This window comes from Ptiloglossa arizonensis, chromosome 6 (genome assembly GCF_051014685.1).
Source record: "Ptiloglossa arizonensis isolate GNS036 chromosome 6, iyPtiAriz1_principal, whole genome shotgun sequence".
Taxonomy (NCBI): domain Eukaryota; kingdom Metazoa; phylum Arthropoda; class Insecta; order Hymenoptera; family Colletidae; genus Ptiloglossa; species Ptiloglossa arizonensis.
The window spans coordinates 6,424,312-6,443,051 of NC_135053.1; the positions used below are offsets into that span (position 1 = coordinate 6,424,312).

The 18,740-nt window shown below is 34.3% G+C and overlaps 1 protein-coding gene across 1 annotated transcript in view; it reads right to left on the minus strand.

Moving 5' to 3' along the window:
• Nachralpha4 (nicotinic acetylcholine receptor alpha4) overlaps positions 1–18,740 on the minus strand; it is a 387,449-nt gene that overhangs the window by 128,634 nt on the left and 240,075 nt on the right. Inside the window, exon 5 of the mRNA XM_076314742.1 lies at positions 17,644–17,824. Within this exon, the coding sequence (XP_076170857.1) occupies positions 17,644–17,824 (181 nt within the window). The remainder of the gene's footprint in view (positions 1–17,643; positions 17,825–18,740) is intronic.

Here is an 18,740-nt window from a genome sequence, read left to right on the forward strand (position 1 = left end):
CACTCGTGTTCCTGAAGAGCGAGATAGCAGTGACATTACATGCACATACTGAGTGTTCTACAGTGAATGAAACAACCGACAAACAAGTGATTCTATATACGAAAATAAATCGAAAAAGTAAAGTAAATGTTTGTTGCGCTTGACTTCATTTAGGAGAAAATATATTTTGAATATACATGACTGTGCATATTTGATTTGTAAAATTCAGTGTCCCGAACTTTTCGATGCATACCTATAATTTCATATGTTTCGATGCATACCTATAACGTTTCTGATTATACATTGTTACTGCTGCACAATTTATTTCCACACATACTACACAAAAGCAGTTTTAGGAAAGAATTTTTATTTTATTTAACGTTAAGGTAAAAATAGAAGATATCTCGATCGAAGAAATTAATTTAGCATGTAGAGTTTAGAATATTCTTTTCTTCTCTCTTTACTCGATCTGTTATAAACCTCAAAATATCCGTAGAAGAGTAAGGCAGAAATTACTTTTCCCGGGTTGTCGAGAACCGAGAATTCAGAATCTGGAGGGAATTCCGCCGCTTTACAAAAATTTCGGTCATCAGTGAACATAGAAGAGGCACTCTTTCGTTTCAGAGAAGTAAAAGACAAGGTGCGAAGCCTCGAAAAGGCTAGTTTTCCTAAACAGAATTTAAATTGACGTCGGAAACGTTACACATCGGATACACAATTTTAAATCGACTCTTGAAAAATTAAACTTCGTTTAAAATGATTCAATCAGCTTGGTTATTGAGACATACTTTGTTAGACTTTTCAACCAACGAAGTCCTATGAGATTCATTGTGGTTAATTTAATTAATTCAGTTAGACAACATCGAAATATCGAATTCATGGAAATTACATGGAATTACACGAAAAAACTTGTTTAATTTGCGTGTAAAATGCGAAAATGTGATATTTTTCATGACGTTGGTTGTTTAACTTTAATAGATTATCAAATGATTTGAGTAGAGATTATCAAGTGATCATCTAATATTATATTATAAGTATTATATATAAAGATTTGTTTATTTAACAAGTATTTTCATTATAGGGTGATAGAAAGAAAAGTATAAACTTTTTTCCTCGCCCACTGATTTAACTCTAATACTTTTACTCGCAAAATAATCCAAGCAATTGATTTATATAAGAAGATGTATACAAATCAGTTAGAGAATTTCATTACGACAAAAAGTGCAATTGCGCTTTAAAATGGCCAATGCACAAAAACATATAAATGTAGCACCAAAATGTAGAATGTAGAAATATTTAATTTAACATCATTTAAATGTTTAATGAAGTTTTGTTTTGTGTCACAACAGTTTAAAAGATGTAGTTTCCACTAAATTGCATGAAATACCTTGTATGTATGTTGTTTATAATTTTGAGTGTATTAGAAAGTTAACTTATCGTAAATTTCAAAATTTATGAAGTGGTAGTAAAGAAATTCAAAAATATCGCTTTTATAGTTTCACTTGCTGCCATTGTTATAATTGGCTATTATATGATAATCTGTTATTGGACACCACGTACGAGTAATAATAATGGTGAGCGGGCGTTTGATAAAGGGATAAAAATGAGTACGCATTAATGAACTAAGTATTTATTTATAAAGAAATAAAATATATAACAATTTCTTTCGTAACTGATGTCTGTCTATGAAGCATGGAGTGTCGAGAATCATTAAATTATTTATGAAATTCTTATTCGAGGACACTATGGTAGTAAAAATATTAACCATGTCTCTTTTGTATCAAATAATAATTGTATTACGTTCATTGTTGTTATAATAAATTTAATAAATAATTTCCAGGGCTAATTATATGGTCATTTGAATGTCTCTCGAACGCATATTAATTGCAATATACGTAAATCCGGGTGTGACATTAATCTCGTGAACGAAACATCGATTATTTTTGACAATGTTTCATTTACAATATTTATAATAGAAAATTTATCAAGAAATAATACGTGTGAAATATTTAATTTCTTTTTAAATTTTCAACAGTTATCTTCATTACCCGTTTTCAATTTTTCTTAATAGCTACAATTAATTATCATAAGCACTTAATTCATGAATAAATATTTTATTAACTCTCCTCATCAAAGTGAAAGCTCTGATTTCCTCGTCATCAAATTTTGAAGGTTCTGAACTAAAGACTTTATTCAATGCTGATTTTATTATACATGTTCACTATTTTTACATTTTTAATTTTTTCTACCGTTATCCTTGCTGTCTTTAGCCTAATATTATCGCGATGAACAACAATTCCATTCCGATTTTCTAACGATGTTCATTTTTCCACTAAAGCTATTCATAAACGATCAAGTTGTCAGCTATAGATGTTTCCTGTTACAGTCTGATTTTGATTTAAAAGTTCAAAATGAATGACACTTTTGATATTCCGTTACACGTACAGTAAAACCTTTCGTAGTTTTGGGCATGAGAAAAAATAATTTATCGGACAATAATCATTGACATTTAAGTTTTGGATTACTTTATAAAATCTACTTTTCGTTACTGGTAATAGTTCGATCGGGAAATGGACTAGCAGTGAATTTTCTTTTTTTCAATGAAAGTATCACATTGTAGACTGTTGAAAGAACACTTTTTAATGTATGAAGAAAGAAGTCTGCATGAACGTATTACCGAGATGCATGGATGCTTATTTAAGATACGATAACAAACGACATTGCATATGGGACGATCATATATATTCTATGATTCATGAATAAAATTTAAAATGCTTTTTAGATAGTTATATTTACAAGGGACAGTCCCGAAGATACAATCGTTGTTTCTAATGTAATTTGTGTGAAGAAGTTCTTACATACATATTATTATAATATGTGTCCTTAACACATATTATTTTTATAGGCAAACATTTGAATCGAAGAGTAAAAACAGTCACAGTTAGATATGACTTCACAACTTATTTGTCAGGTACGGAATGTTCAGAAAAATCCATTTTTTAACATAGCAATATTAAAAGCATATTATTATATATTAGCATGCATTTAAATATTTTTAATGTATTATTAAAACGAACAAATTTGTATGGAAATTGCACAAATGTCTGAATTCAATATTTAGTTACATGTACATACGTTACAACGTTTATCTATTTTTCTTAAGATAATAAATAAAATATGTATCGCACATTATGCTTAAAATATTAAACAAAATATTATTTAATATATTTAAAATGATAAAATGTATAATTATTTAAATTTGTATAGATTTGTCCCGTTTATAAAATACTGATAGTAATCTTAATCTCCCAGAAATATTGCATTTTTGGAATTGTCACATTTACTTTCATAAACCTTAACTCGGTACAAGAATAATCGCGTAACGTTGCATTGTGTCATTTCTCCGAAAAAGAACTTTACTTTCAAGCGAACGAATTCCGTAACTCGCACATTTGCCAAATTGAAACGTATTCGAGGACTATCTTTTGTCCTGCATCTAAATTTGATCGTTTTGATGAAGAACAGTAACCCATAATTGAAAACCGATGAACGTTGACTATGTCATTCTGAAGAACGACCACCGGGGGATAACTTTCCTGCAGCATGACGCGAAGATCCTCTTTAAGAGGCCCTTAGGGGAAAGTATAGTGTAGTTGCGGCTTTAACTTCGCAACGGCAAGTCGCTGACTTGTTGAGTGGCCTATGTCAACGTGACCAGGTCATAAAACGGACCGATATTTGCGAGACCTACAACACGTAAATGCGATGTCGTACAATGCAATGATGAGACGTATTGAACTATTAACTCATTCCCTGTGTGAATTTGACGTATTCGTTTAACAAGAAATACATCCTTTAATGCTGATTTTACGAAATTGTGGTGGTTCATGTTCAAAGGGAGAAACCAATCTTTAAGGATGGGGCATTCAATTAAATATCTTGCGAAAAATTAAAAAAAAAATTTACACAACTAAATTTTCACTTTAAATATCGACCATTTTTCAATTTCAATCAGTTTTTTAACTTAATAGTTTTATTCGATCGAACGAGTTTGTCAATTCTGATTTCAAGTATTGTTTCGACTTCTTTAACCTGTGAACCATGGGCAATGAAAACGATACGCGACAAATATTTCTGACTGTTTCATAAAAGGATATCTTTTTAATTCACTTATACCAAAAGTGATGATTTATATTACGTTTGTCCCATAAAATGATGCAAATTGCCTATGTTCTTGACAATGTTTCGTATCTTCGAAACTGAAAGAGCCATTCAGGTGTTCCGATACGAACGCAACACTCTGTACATCGAGACTTATTAAAATTTGTAGCTTGCAGTCGTGCAGCTGCATAAATCAGCGCAGTAACATACCTTTGGGGAGCGTTTGAGCATATTAGGGAAGCGTTAACCCGTAACTGGTACATCTAAAGAAACTTATACTTAAAGTACACATCTGATTCCCTTTTCCAATACACGGGTCGAAGAAAAATCTTTTAATTCCACATTGCACTCGGAGTTTCAATCTAAATAGTTGAAGAAATGCAACATTTTCACATTTTTAGAACGAAAATATATTGAATCATTTTTCCTCGAAAATTTTACCTTCCTTCTTTCAATGCATTCATTATTTTAGACACTGATCATGGTTTTACTTGATCGTATTATTCGACGACTAGATTACACGATACGATTATAATAACGCAACCGCGATTTTTAATGTTTTATCTTGTCTCTTTCTTAAATATTGCGTCTTCGAATTACGTCCCACTGATTTATATTATCGTCCACTCCATCTAACTGTGCCTTCGACTACTGACCTTATGTTAATAGGATAGTCATGGCGCGTCGTCGGCCATGCACTTTGCGTTAAATCCTATAAGCACGTTACACTGTTTAGAGGATAAAGCAAATGTTGCTGTATCGAACGGTCTTTGCTTACTCGCTTGGTTCCAAGCTTCCTTGTTCACATTGCACTCGATTCTGCTGGTAGCACGTGCCCCTATATATATATGTACGTCAGCATCAGTCGTGGAAATTCAAACAAGTGTACATTACCCCTTAGATACACGAAATTCGTAGTTCAGCGAATGATCATTTGAAAAAGGGAGCAATTGAAATCACTATATACGGTGCTTCACAGTTACGCTATAAGTAGCACTTGTTGAATTCTTCTGTATACGAATATTCGAACATAATGATTCAAATATTCGACGAATATGTTTCTCGACGTTGACCAAAGTTTATAATTAAACAGACTTAAAACTAGTCTACTGGAAGTTGGTTTTTAACTGAAAATGAATACGAGAACGTTGTTTCGTAGTCACTCTCGAGTTGTTTATGTTTCGCGAGCTGAGACGAAGTCTTGTTGGAAAATTTTTTCATGCCTTTGGAAAGGAATTGTACACCAGATTTGAATTTATTTATGAACGATTGCAAATTTGTATCGGTGAACATGATGTACAAAACTTATAGAAACTTATGTAACTCTAAGAAAGTCTTGACAAAACTAATTTCTAGAATGATCTTACGAGTATAAACAGTCGTTTTGCTGGACCGTTTATTTAAATATTTCAGTCATAATAGTCTAATTTAGTTGGAAATCTATGGTAGAACTGTGTACATTAATAAAATAAATGATTCCCGTAACTTCAAGAAATACTCAAAAAATTATTTAAACAAGAATGTTCTGCTCTGCAGGGAACACTTTGATATCAAGGCAAAAGGTGTTAAAAATATCTGAAGGTTAACTTCATGATTTTAAATGAATTGTTCATTTTACGTAGCAGAATTGAATTTGAAAATAAGGCATCATTTTAAAATTTTTCATTACTCTATATTCCATTTACCTTTAGATGTCCTTGAACAGAACGATTTAGTTCCGAAGAGTCTTTTCGTATTTATTCAAATTTTGGAAATTATTCGATACGTTGATTCATATTAATTACTCTCTATCAAGATTGTGAAATATCATACATTTAAGGAATATGCTGGTATTACTTAAAAATATTGATGCTTTTAAATACTTGGTCAATTCCTTGTTACAATTTCCTTCACAAGAAGTACAGAAAAAGATAAAATATTAATATAATACTTTGTCTCAGGATTTTTCGAACGCCTAGTACTCAATTGTTCACGTGTAAGAATGCTTCGTCAGTCTCGCATTGTTTCCCGTTCACTTTTAAACCCTCTGACTCGCTCTCGTCTTCACCAAAAGAGAAACTAGAAACAACTGCTCGGCAATTGCATCCCGTCTACGTTTTATAGCACCTACTGCTCCCGAACTGCTTCTACTCGACGAAAACAATATGCTACAATAGAGCGTCGATTATCCGATTTAATTGGAAAACAAATTTGTTTCGATAATCGATCTTTCGGATAATTGGTTCGAAAGAATCAAATTCTTAATTATGTCGTAAATCGATTAGAAATTGAGCAACTTTTAGTAAAATAAAAAATTATACATTCTTGAATTCCGTCAAAATGTGAATTCTCTCCAACATGAACATTTATACAGCATCTATTTCATTTTGATGTTTTCCCCATTCCAATGCAATATTCAATGCATTCTCAGCTTCACTGTGCGTCGGACTGGGATTATATCCCGTTGTATTTTCATTTGCACTAATATTTGTATTATCACTTGTTCCAAGCAGAGATGAAATAGTATAATTATCTCTTATAATTTCGAAACCTAGATTATTTTTATCCATGTTCGTCCATTCTTGAATATCGTTGCTACGAGTGTGTTCAAAACCAGGTATATTGCGTGTTAAATTTTCTAATTCCTCATAAACTTCAATTTAGTTGAAATTATCACTAAATTCAGACAAGATAACATAAACATTGTTAAACGCGTAGCTGAAATATTTATATATGTGACTCAATCTATATTCAGATAATTGGTTATTCGAGTTATGAACATTCGGATAATCGACGTTTCGGATAATCGATCTTCGGATAATCGATGCTCTACTGTATATGAATCTATTAGAAACTCAATGGTTTTAGTCTGCTGGAAATACAAAGTAAGATATCAAATTCGACACAAGACACAATATAAGACATTGAACTTAACATAAGATACAAAAAATGCCCAATACTATCGAGAAGTATAAGATACAATAGTAGATACCTATTCGCATATATTAACGAGGCAATTCTTTGAGACTTCAGAGAAACTCAACTATACTCGATCCAACGAGTCAGCAGATACAAACGAGTGCATATGATCGACGCATGGGCAAAACAAGCCCAAACTCATAGTTTGTTTTCTTTTATCACACGAATTCCACACAGACGTTTGTTTTCCTTCACTGACTGGTATCGTTGAACCGACTATAAATATTGCACGTTTGTTTTCCTTCACTGACTCGTATTGTTGAACCGACCATAGATATTGCACCCTCGGATCAATTTCAGACTTGGAGTTTAGATGCCATTTTTGGTAGTTTTTTAAAATTAAATTAAATCTTTTTTAGGATGGAAAGCATATTAGGAAAGATTACCATATATTGTATAAATATAAAATTATATAGACACACATGTATATATAATATACATATACAAATGTATAGAGTAATTCAGAAATACATGTTCATAGATCAGAGGATGAAACTATACGCCAAGATGAGTAAAAAATGTTCTATGAACGTATGTTCTATCATATACCTTAGTCTTCAAGTTATGGATAATTGAAGAAAATGTTCAAAGTTCCATGAATAGTTTCGAATTCGTTTTGTATTCTTTCTCGCGAATCTAATACGTATCTGTACGCGAGAAGTTTCACTCGACCGGCAATGGATTTCATGAAATGAACTGAAGAACAGCAAGAAATGTAACTACCTCCGTTTATCTGACTTAATTGGCGGTTAAAATGCAAGTTGCTTGGTTAATGTTTCAAATGTGTCGGTTAAATGCATTAGATGGACTTACTGTCCGTCTGCGAGAATAAGGTACAGTTAGGTTTACGTTTTTACTCTAGTCACATTCCACTAGCCCTCCTAGCATCAAAGGCAATGTTACCATTGACCGAAGACAATAGCGATCATTTCAAGATTGAGCGAAACAAAATAATTTACAGTAGCATTAGGGTACGCCTTCGTCGCAATATTTATTATATCACCGCTGAGTGGATCAATTTCGTCCAGCAGTTGGTCTAAATATTTAAAGTCAATTACGATTACACGTATTAAAAATGTCTCCTTTAAATGTTTCACATTTAATTGGATAGATGTATTCGATTGGTTGGAACAAAATGACCGTCTTCTTTTAAGGAGAACTCTCAAGTGCGTAGGGCTGTAGATGTACTGTTTCGAGATAAGGTACCATGAGATAAGGGGACTGCTTGTCGAGATCGCTTGTGGGTTGTGTCATAGCAACAATATAAACGCAACCAAGCCCGGCCCTCGGCCTCTAGTGACGTCTGTGTACGCCTTAGGCTAAGCGTATACTATCGACTTTCTGTCGAACAACAGTTTAGTCGATGTGGTAAAAGACATGGGCATATATGGGAGCGAGCATTGGTACTTGTCGACTGTTTCTCAAATTGACAAAACAGTCAAAGTGACATTTGACTGCCGAGAAATTATAGACGGTGCTCGACTCGATGAAATATTTTAGTCGATGGAAAGTCACATTCCTTTTTGGAAGTAAACATCTGAACTTGGGCGTATCGTCCTCGTACTTGATCTTACAAACTTTCGATTCATAGAGCACGTGAAGGTTTGTCAAAAATATGCATCTCTGAAACACGAATAGCTACATCATAATTAATAAATGGAAGTTACGAGATTGTCAATTATGAATTGTAGAAAATTATAAGCTGAAAAAATATTGGCATACGCGACCTATTCGGAAACAAACAAATATTGAATACATTGTCGTTTTCGATAACACGTGATAATATTCCGAAAAAAGTGATCGTATTGTAATTCCTCTCACGAAAAAATACATCTCGATAGTAAATAATTGTTACTATTTATGTTGAAATAGAATTGTCTCATCATTGTACTTAAACACTCCTAAGACACTCCATATGTGGGAAATGGTTACTTATATACAGCAATACAATATTCCAATCACTTCCCTCGCATTATTTAATATTCAGAGCAACATTTGGTACTCCCGTTAAAATTGTACGTTATCGTTAGAAAAAAGTAACGATACCATGAAAGACAAATTTTTTATAATGAAATTATGAAAGAAGTAAATTGTTATAAAAATAGATCGAATGGCCAAAGTGTGAATTGATCTTTTTTACCACGATGTAAAATGCATACGTGCACATGACGGTAGAGTTATCGCACATTCAGGAAAAAATGCGTAACAGTCATTGAAATTCTAATTTTTCACCGGGCACTCGTGGTAGATTTTTTTCGGGGATTGTACCGTTCCGCCAAATTTAATAGAAAACTAACACCGTGAAAGTTAAATTCGAATGTCTCCCCATGCGTAGACACAACTTTCAAACCTTGACGACTGGCAACCTGACCGAAAAAGATACGCCGCTGTACAAGTCTATAGGATTCCTTCATGAACGTAAACCAGAATATCGATTTTCTCTTTAATGCATCAGCGACGAAGAGTCGTGAGGAATCACATCTAACGACAAAAGGGAGGAGAAACTTTTGGTTTAACTCATATTCTCATCATTTTTTCAAACAAAGTAACATTGTATTTAATAATCGTCAATTGATCTAAATACGATGAGAAAAGAACACAATATAATGTGTACATGAGAATATTAAATGTCTCGAAAAATATTGAACATTCGAGCAGTGCAATTTTGTCCTGAAGAGTTCTCCATAAATCCATAAATAATGGAGTTAATAGGTTGTTGAATAAGTTTTGTCGTTCGATAAGAAATGGAGCTATTAGGTTCGTCGTTTCATTTTTCTAAAGATGGTATTACTGTTTGATGCACATGTGTGAAGTTTCACGTAAATCTGTCGATTCATTCGTATATTTATAGTTGTTCAAAGTTGAAGTATTTTTTTTACAATGGAAAATGACAAAACTTATCGAACAATCTAGTATTTAAATTTTCCTATTTAAATAGTCCATCTTGTACATATAACGTGCTCTACTGTCCAGGGTTTCAGTTATCCACGAAGGGCTCTCTGAAACTTATCCTCCGCGGATATAGAGATCCACAAAATGAGTAGGTACTCAGTTAGAACTTATAATTAAGTAACAACTCATTTAAAATTCATTTATACTCGTAAAGAACACCTAAGGACTCATTTGTAATTAACACATATTAACGCTGAAAAAAAGTTCAGTAATGAATAACATATAATTTGAAAGCTTAAATAACATATAAAACTTGTACATATCGAAGTTACTTGTGTATACATATACCCAAGCATTTGCGACTGAAATCTATTACACAAAACTGAGAAACGAGCAAAATCATTAACTACGTAAAAGTTTCGAACAACGAGTAAAAGATAAACAACTTTTTAACCATTATTCATTGAATAAAAACTTAATTTTTAATTGTAGAACGAAATATTTCACAATAAACGAACAAAAATTTAACTGTTCAACCGAATAAACGTTGCGTACCGAACGCTATACGTTCATTCTCTACAGTTTTTATTCGAAGAACATTTTGATAAAAACCATCTCTAATATAAACTATTTATAAAACGTGTGACAACAAGTAATGAGAATAGTAATTCGAAGCATTGTATTACTGGCAAGTGCTGCAATGCGATAAACATTTTCATTACCGTAATTTAATTCGACCGCTTTATTATGTATTCGAATTTTAATTTCTCCCCTCGTATGTCATTTACTCTAAATATTGTTACTGTTAGTGCTCGAAATTGTCGAGGAAATTTTTTAATCGCTATAGGCTCTATCGGACAATCGTTTTTGTTGACACGTGTGCCGGATGTTGATCGACAAGTCCGTCAACGAAACGGAGAAACACTTAGGTAACAAATAATCCACTTCTTTGACCAAATGACACACTTTGCATGTTTTCGTTAACTTTACCAGTGCGAGTGTACAATTTATTATTAAAAACTGTACAGACGCCGTTAGTCATTCCATTTACCGAGTATTCAGTAATTCGCATATTCTGTACCGTGGTCATTAAACAAAACTGTCGGGAATACGTTGTCTGTACAACTTTTGGAACAGAATTTACTGTAAATTCGGAGCAATCGTCCCTTATTAGTGCAACATTCTGCTTTGGTGTACTAGTAATACGTATAAAGTGACAGGAATGTCCAACAAGCTTCTCCAATGTGATTAATCAATCGTTCTAAACAAGAACCTGGGACGTTCGAATCAAACGCTTGAATATTTCGACTAGTCGGAAAAGTGTGGAACTGTTGAAACAGTTGAAGTGCACAATTCCATAATGCAAACAACTTGCAGACATTTGATATTGTTAAATATGTATATAAAATATCTTGGAAGTTTCGATCTATTTTAGAAGATTAAAAAATGAAATTACGCATGTCGTGACTCATTAGACTTATTTTATTCAAGTATCAACTTTAAATTGATTTCAAGAACGTATTTCATAAAGTAATTTCTCATACTTTTATTTCCAAATTATGTGCATTTTGATATTACTAAAAACTTATTCTTATTCGCATTATAGGACCTTATCGATGCCTCTTACGAAATAACTTTCTCCGTTATTTGTTGATAACTTGAAAATATAAACATTGATCGATACGCCTAGCATTTTTATATTTTCACTTAATAAGAAAAAACCTGTTGTATGCATTCTGCTATGCATTTTCAATATTAGAAAGTAGTACTAGGTAGAAATCGGTAAGACATATATGATATATTGTATAAAATAATGTTAAAAGTATAAGATTTATTTATTGTACTGTAATGACTGCCACATTATTCGTTAAATATGAATTAATCAACTTTACTTCATACTTCATTTCCGTATAACTGGACATAGTTTTTATAAATTTTATAATTTGTCATTGTACTCTGACCAATTGAAACATTATTAAATGTCGGTGGAAACCAGGTGTGTTTTCGAAAAGGATTCATTATTTGGGTTAAAACGTTAAGTAATTATGTACAGACTTTTATGCGTTAACGTAATAAATATTTACTTAAATATAATCACATTGAATGAATAAATATTGCACGGTAGGTATATACTATAAATTTTAGTTTTAAACAAATTTTTTAGACAATCAAAGAAGCAAAGGACGATCTGAAAAACAAAATACCATCTGATATTTGAAAATACTGCTATTTGTGTTCCTGGTACTGTATCATCGTATAATGAAAGTAGAATTTCAACGAGCATTCCATAATAGTGACCCAATCAAATTTCAGGTCATAATCACGTTAAAGGATATAACGGCTGGTTAGATTTTCTATGAAATGAAATGGAACCATCATTCCTCCGAATGGCCACGAAGCGAATAGGCGACCACATTTTGCTGTCGAACGTATCTTACGATTTTATCAGCAGAAACGTTTTATTCGAGCCCTTAATTCTTCTGCAAAGAGAGTTAGAGCAAGTCGCATAAAAGGGTCAGTAAAATGATTTGTTACGAGCGGAGCGGGAAATCAGTGAAATCAGCAGTTCAGTGCCGCGTGCTAAAAGTATTCTTAGGTGAAAGATACGCGTACGCAGGACGAGAGTCCCTGTAACAGTAAACCGATTGTAGTTTCGCAATCTCTACGATCTTGGTAACTTGATAAGTTACAAGTCTGAAAAGCAACGTTGTTTCACGAATTTCGGGCGGTCAGGTGCCATTTATGATGTAGCGCTTTCACATACATATGTATCATTCTCGAATTTCACGAGCTCGAAAGAAGCGATAAAAGAAATTGCACAGCGTCGGTTAGCGATAAAATTGAAAAAATAAACCTAAACCGAAAGAATAGAGGAATACAACAAACGTTACCCAGGTCGAAATTTTGTAAATTCACTTTCATCGTAACTGTTGTATTTGTTTCTTTTTTTTTTTACATTCAGTTCTTCGTTTCGCTACACAGTTAGCTTATAAGCGATGCTTCCATGAAACATGCTTGATAATTTTCATGCGATATGAAGTGTATGTGATGTGTATGAAGTCATGAAAAGAACATCGAACTTCGCAGCGTTCCGTTCTGAACAACACAAACTCGAACAACACAAGAAAACCACCGTTTTTCTGTGCGGAACTCAAACGGCTGTCATTGCGACGGAACAAGAATGTTTTTGTTTATTGTAAGACAGATTTTGAAACTATGTTTAATACCTAAGATATAGGATTTAAATTTCCACGACGTATCCAGTTGAATAAGTACCCAGTTCTATAATAATTATCTCCCCTAAACCACCAAGAAATTAAGTTAACTTCCACAATGGAGCAACGATATTAATGAAATACAAGTTTCAAAGATAGTACAAAAACGTTGTCTTGTACATACGATATTTTCGCATTACTGTACGATATAACATGGTGTTACTAAATGTGTATATAATTAACATTGATCGTTCAAAAAGTTCTTTTTTTTGTAATTTACAGTATTGTCTCGTTATAGGTCGTTATTCGTGTTTCATTGTAGCAGTCTCTTTATGCCCTTCATTGCTTTTGTAGTTGTAAGTGAGCGAGAGGGCACATGACAGCGGTAAATCATAAAGTTCGTTCGAGTTTTTCGCAGCTTTGATAACTAACCTCGTATCGTGACGATCTTTAAATTTTCTTAACTAGCCCCTGCTGGCATCGAACGAGGACGAGAATTTCATTCTTTATTTCAAATGCTTTCTCTCGTAATAATAAATCCGCGAGTGAGTGGATTTTTCATAATGGACAATGATCCGCCGTTTTAAAAATCACGTCGAAAGGCAGTCCATATTCCTCAAAGGTGCGCGTCTTTTTATTTTTAATTTTAATTCACAGATTCCTTTAATTGTATAACTTCTTAATTTACTTTCCTCACGTTGAACGGCTCGAACTCTTTCTGTACAGATTTGATACCACTTTGTTAAATTGAGTCTAGTTTCTCCTGTTCAACTTGTTAAAGAGTATCAATTCTCTTTTCTATCGTTAATGAGGTACTTTTCAGACCCGTGATTATTTAACAATAATTCAACTATAATAATACACGTAATTACAATAATAATTGTAACAGTACAATTTATTAAAATTCTGTTCAATTTGAATAACTTTTCGTTTAAAAAAAAAAAGATATTTATTTTCGATTCGATTGTATCCCTATACTACAATCGAAGTCGATGAAACTCGAGCCGCCTTTTGTGGTTTGCCGCCGTCATGTGTCGTCTCGTTCACTAGCAGTCTGTCGCATTCGCCGCGGTAAAGAACAGAACTGTAAAACAGATGTTTCGTTGCAAGTAGTGTCTGTTCTCCAAATGGACGACCTATAACCAGACAATACTGTAACGTGCAAAGACCATGGAATATAGTATTCTAATGAATGAGATGTTACACTTCAGAATGAAATACATCAAGTATTTTATCAATTGTTATTAGTATATTCTACTAATTGTACTAGTGAAAATATGTTAGACAAACATAGGTCCGTAAATGCTTTCCAAATTATAGTACCTAAAAATAGTCACATTAAGCAAAGAAACGAGTTTCACAAAGCTACATTATTAATAGCCCAACACGAATTTTCAGCCACCGAGCGCATGTAATGCGAGGCTCGTTTATAGTATTCTATCTCGCTCACTTTCGGTGAATCCCATTTATATACTTTCTATGTCGGACCATACATATGTACATATATGTGAGTCTCGGTTTCAATCCAAGGTAACAGTGGTATCTTCACCCAATAAATCTTCAGTAGCAGATGATTAAACGGGAGTTACTTTATTACCGTTATATAGGTTTAGGTCTTGTACCATATTTCTATTTATACTTCTTCGTAAATAATATTCCAAGTAACTTTGTACGCTTTATTTTGATTTCTATACGTCGGCAAGTATCGAGAGGTGAGTCAAGCCAAGATTTTAAATCTATGATGAAAGAGAGAGAGAGAGAGAGAGATAGAGAGAATATTTTTCTTATTAATCGGTATAAAATTGCAATCAGTTATGTTCAACATACATTTGTTTATTAAATCGTTGGAATCTTTCCACTACTGAATAACGGTTAATGTTTGTAACTTAAAAAGAATGTATTAGTGAACCAATATTTGAATGACATTTTTTCATTAGTTCGATCAGTGAACCACGTTTCTAAGTGTAGCTGAACGTTTAACAAACACCGTGTAGGTATTTGTTTCAAGAAAAATGACATTATACAGTTGGAAAAAATATTTCTTCTCTTGCATATTATTACTCTATTTATTTACATTGTTTACTGTGTTTTGTACAAAATTTTGTACAAAGAGTATAGACGATACAAGGATGTAACAGCAGTCTTCATTCTAAATGTTACACCTATTATGGGTAATACTTTCGTATAAAGCTGGATTCAGCATCTGCTATTCTAGAACAAAGCTATTACAATGTATAGAGCACGATTTGAGAAAGAAACTTACAAGGAATATTTGTCTAATGCTCGACGAAAATGATTATGATAACACTTTGTACATTCGTCGATCGACTGAAAATAAAGGACACGTATTATTCGTTACTTGTAGTAATTCAAATTTAATGGAAGAAATTGCCTTCCAAACTTTCGTCTCTCTGATGCTATTTTGAAAACTATTGGCCATACAAGGATATTTTTTCAAATAATATTTTTTTATTTCTGATGAAAAAGTAACATTTCAAAAAGTAGTATTTTACGTACTGGTAGAAACATGAATAAGAAAATGAACGAATTTGCACCGATTGTATCGATCCTGTATTGATCTTTATTAATCCTGAGATTAACTTACAGAGTTTGTTAATAAATTTGAAACACAAAGTATAATAACAACGAAGGAAGAAATTAAACTGAGATAACAAAGTTTCTTTAAGGGCATTTAAATCTCCTTTGTAATGATTTTTGTATTAAAATAGAAACTTTTTGAACGACTTGTCTACACTTTAAAACGTGAATCGAATTCCCCCGTGTTTCGTGAATCGAAATATGTTTACAAGTGTTAAATAGTTTTGTGCAAAATATTTGATGGTATGTCTGGCATGCCTTGTGTGAAAAGTTTCTCGTATGATTGTATACCTAGCCCACATGTGTTATGTACAGTGAAACCCCAAGTTTTATAGCAATCTGATCCCATGATCTAATGTTTAATCTTTCCACGGAGCTGCTAATGTCAAAGAGCAATGCGACTGACCAACTTGGATACGCTTCGAAGCGGATTCTTTTCACCTCGATTCACGGATCGTGATCGAGGTATCCTTTGAAACCTTCGATGTATCACTCTTTCAAGTTGTTCGTTGAAGCGAGGATCAAGACTTACTACTCTCGTAAGAAATCACGTAAAAAGGGTAAGGTAAATAGATAACATTCTTTTGAACTGTTAACGGTTGACCTTTTTCGTATAATCTAATCCAAATTCAAAGCAATATGTATTGAAAATTGGTCACCGATGATTTCGTCGAATTCCTCAGAAATAACAATTCTGGATCCTTGCAAAAACGACGACGAGAGCCATGTTTCAACGATCGCGTTAAAATATGCGAGCCTGTAGGATTGTTCGAGCACACCGCAGAATAATATATAAAAACGAGCTGACCGTACGACATCACGACGAATGTTAGTCAAATAACACTGCAGTCCACACCAAGTAACAATATTGAAATATATATATGTATATATATAATATATAGATAATATATAAATATGACGTATGACGTCCAAGACCAGCGCATCGCAGAAACGATTACGGGTATCAAGGTGGCATTCTCTGATGGAACACAAAAAACGAAAGAAATAACCAAGGAGAAAACTGGGAAGACCGATCATATATGACGAGCAAAAAGGTTCAATCTGGCGATCGTGCTCGTTGCTGTTACATGGCACCTTAAAACCGTCATAAGTCCAGGAGCCTAACTTCAAAACACAGGTCTGTACGTCGTATGGAAAGAACTCAACGTCGATGGAGCAGGAGGATTTATATACGGCCGGCGGTTGCCAGACGACCAATCCCGAATAGTAGACCGTGGCCTTGGTCATCAGCGTCACCTCGTAGTTGCCGTCGGCGCTGGAATCACCGAAGAAACGAGCCGAACGTGATCACGATTGGCTCCTCGAGAAGAGCACCGGATGCTGCCACTCCGCGACTCTCTCGCCCTTCGTATCAATTCAACTGAAAAAGCTTCCCGCCGATCGCACGGATCGTTCGCTTTGTTTCATTCGGGGCTTGATTTTCGTCCTCTAGAACTTACCGCGCAACCTCCTCCTGTGTACTTTCTCTTCGACTTAACCTTAACTCGCAACTTCTCGTTTAAACGTCACTTCTCTGAACGTAACCGCACCGTAATGAGCTCTATTTCACGGAACGTTGGAAAGAAAGCTGGCAGCATCCGTCTCCTATCGTGGTTTTCGACTCCCCCATTGACAATAATATTTCGCAAACATGCAAGCTCCGGAAATCGCGATCCATCGCGGAGTTTGGAAATCCACACGACGAGCCGATCGTTCGGGTACAGTCTAATCTTAAGATCTAATTGGATCATCCCCGACGCATCACGAGCGTTCGATCCACGTCGCGGATTATCCGTGGGTCACTTTGTCACGCAACTTAGCGGCTACCATGCAAGTTTACCTTGAAGCCGTCATAGGTCCACGAACCGAACTTGAGGACGCAGGTCTGCTCGTCGAATGGGAAGTACTCCACGTCGATCTCGCAGGATGATTTATAAATGGCGGGGGGCTTCCACTCGACCAATCCCTGGTGGTAGATGGTGGCCTTCGTGGCCAAGGTCACCTCGAAGTTGCCGTCCGCGCTGCGAGCGAGCACATTAGTGGTTCTGGGCGCTGCGGCGGTCGAGCTTACTTTGTATTTCCGATTCGATACCAAGCCGTCGTTTAAAATTTTTTTTTTTTTTTTTTTTTTTTTTTTTTTTTCTTGTATGTGTCTTAACGATGCCTCAGTAACACGAATTGCTTACTTAGCAGAGTGCACGTTTGACGCGCGGAAACGCGAACACAGGCTTTTCGACAACTCAAAACACGCGATCGCTGCGATGCATCGGAAGTGTGAATAGTTCGAAGGAACACGAATCATCGAACAAATATTCGTTTTTTGTATACACGACCGCGAAGCTTTCAGTGATTTTCCGGCTCCCGTTGCGGAGACGAATAGACGTGTGCGCGGCTCGAACACCAATCACGAATTAATCACTGAAAGCGGACTACCTGGACGTCACTATGGTGGAATTCTCGATTATTTACAATTTTTGTTCCGTCGAGAGAATGACTCGTCAATTTTCGAGGGGTTTTCAGTTCGAATTACAGGACAACGGGGTATACCAATAAGAAGTATTGCGCACGGTAAACGCTAAATATATTTTTCGAATTGGGTGACTACATATCGATTAGATGTATCGAAATATACAGTTCTGATATTGTGCGCAGTTGATACCAGTTTGTGGGGACTCTACGAATTTTGATATCGTCGTGAGAAGTTTTGTCGATATAGAAATACACCAATGTACGTTTAGAAAATGTGAATAAATAATTAGCAAAAGAGCAAATACAAAAGGACGGTATAGTTTTGTTCTGATCAAAAGTAACATGACTATTTGTAACGCGTTTTATGCAATTCAGTTTCTTCATCTTCGAAATTCGATATAAATATTCCAGATGCTGAGGCTCTTACTTCGATCCTATGACTGATGCGTCCACGCGTTAAACTTGACT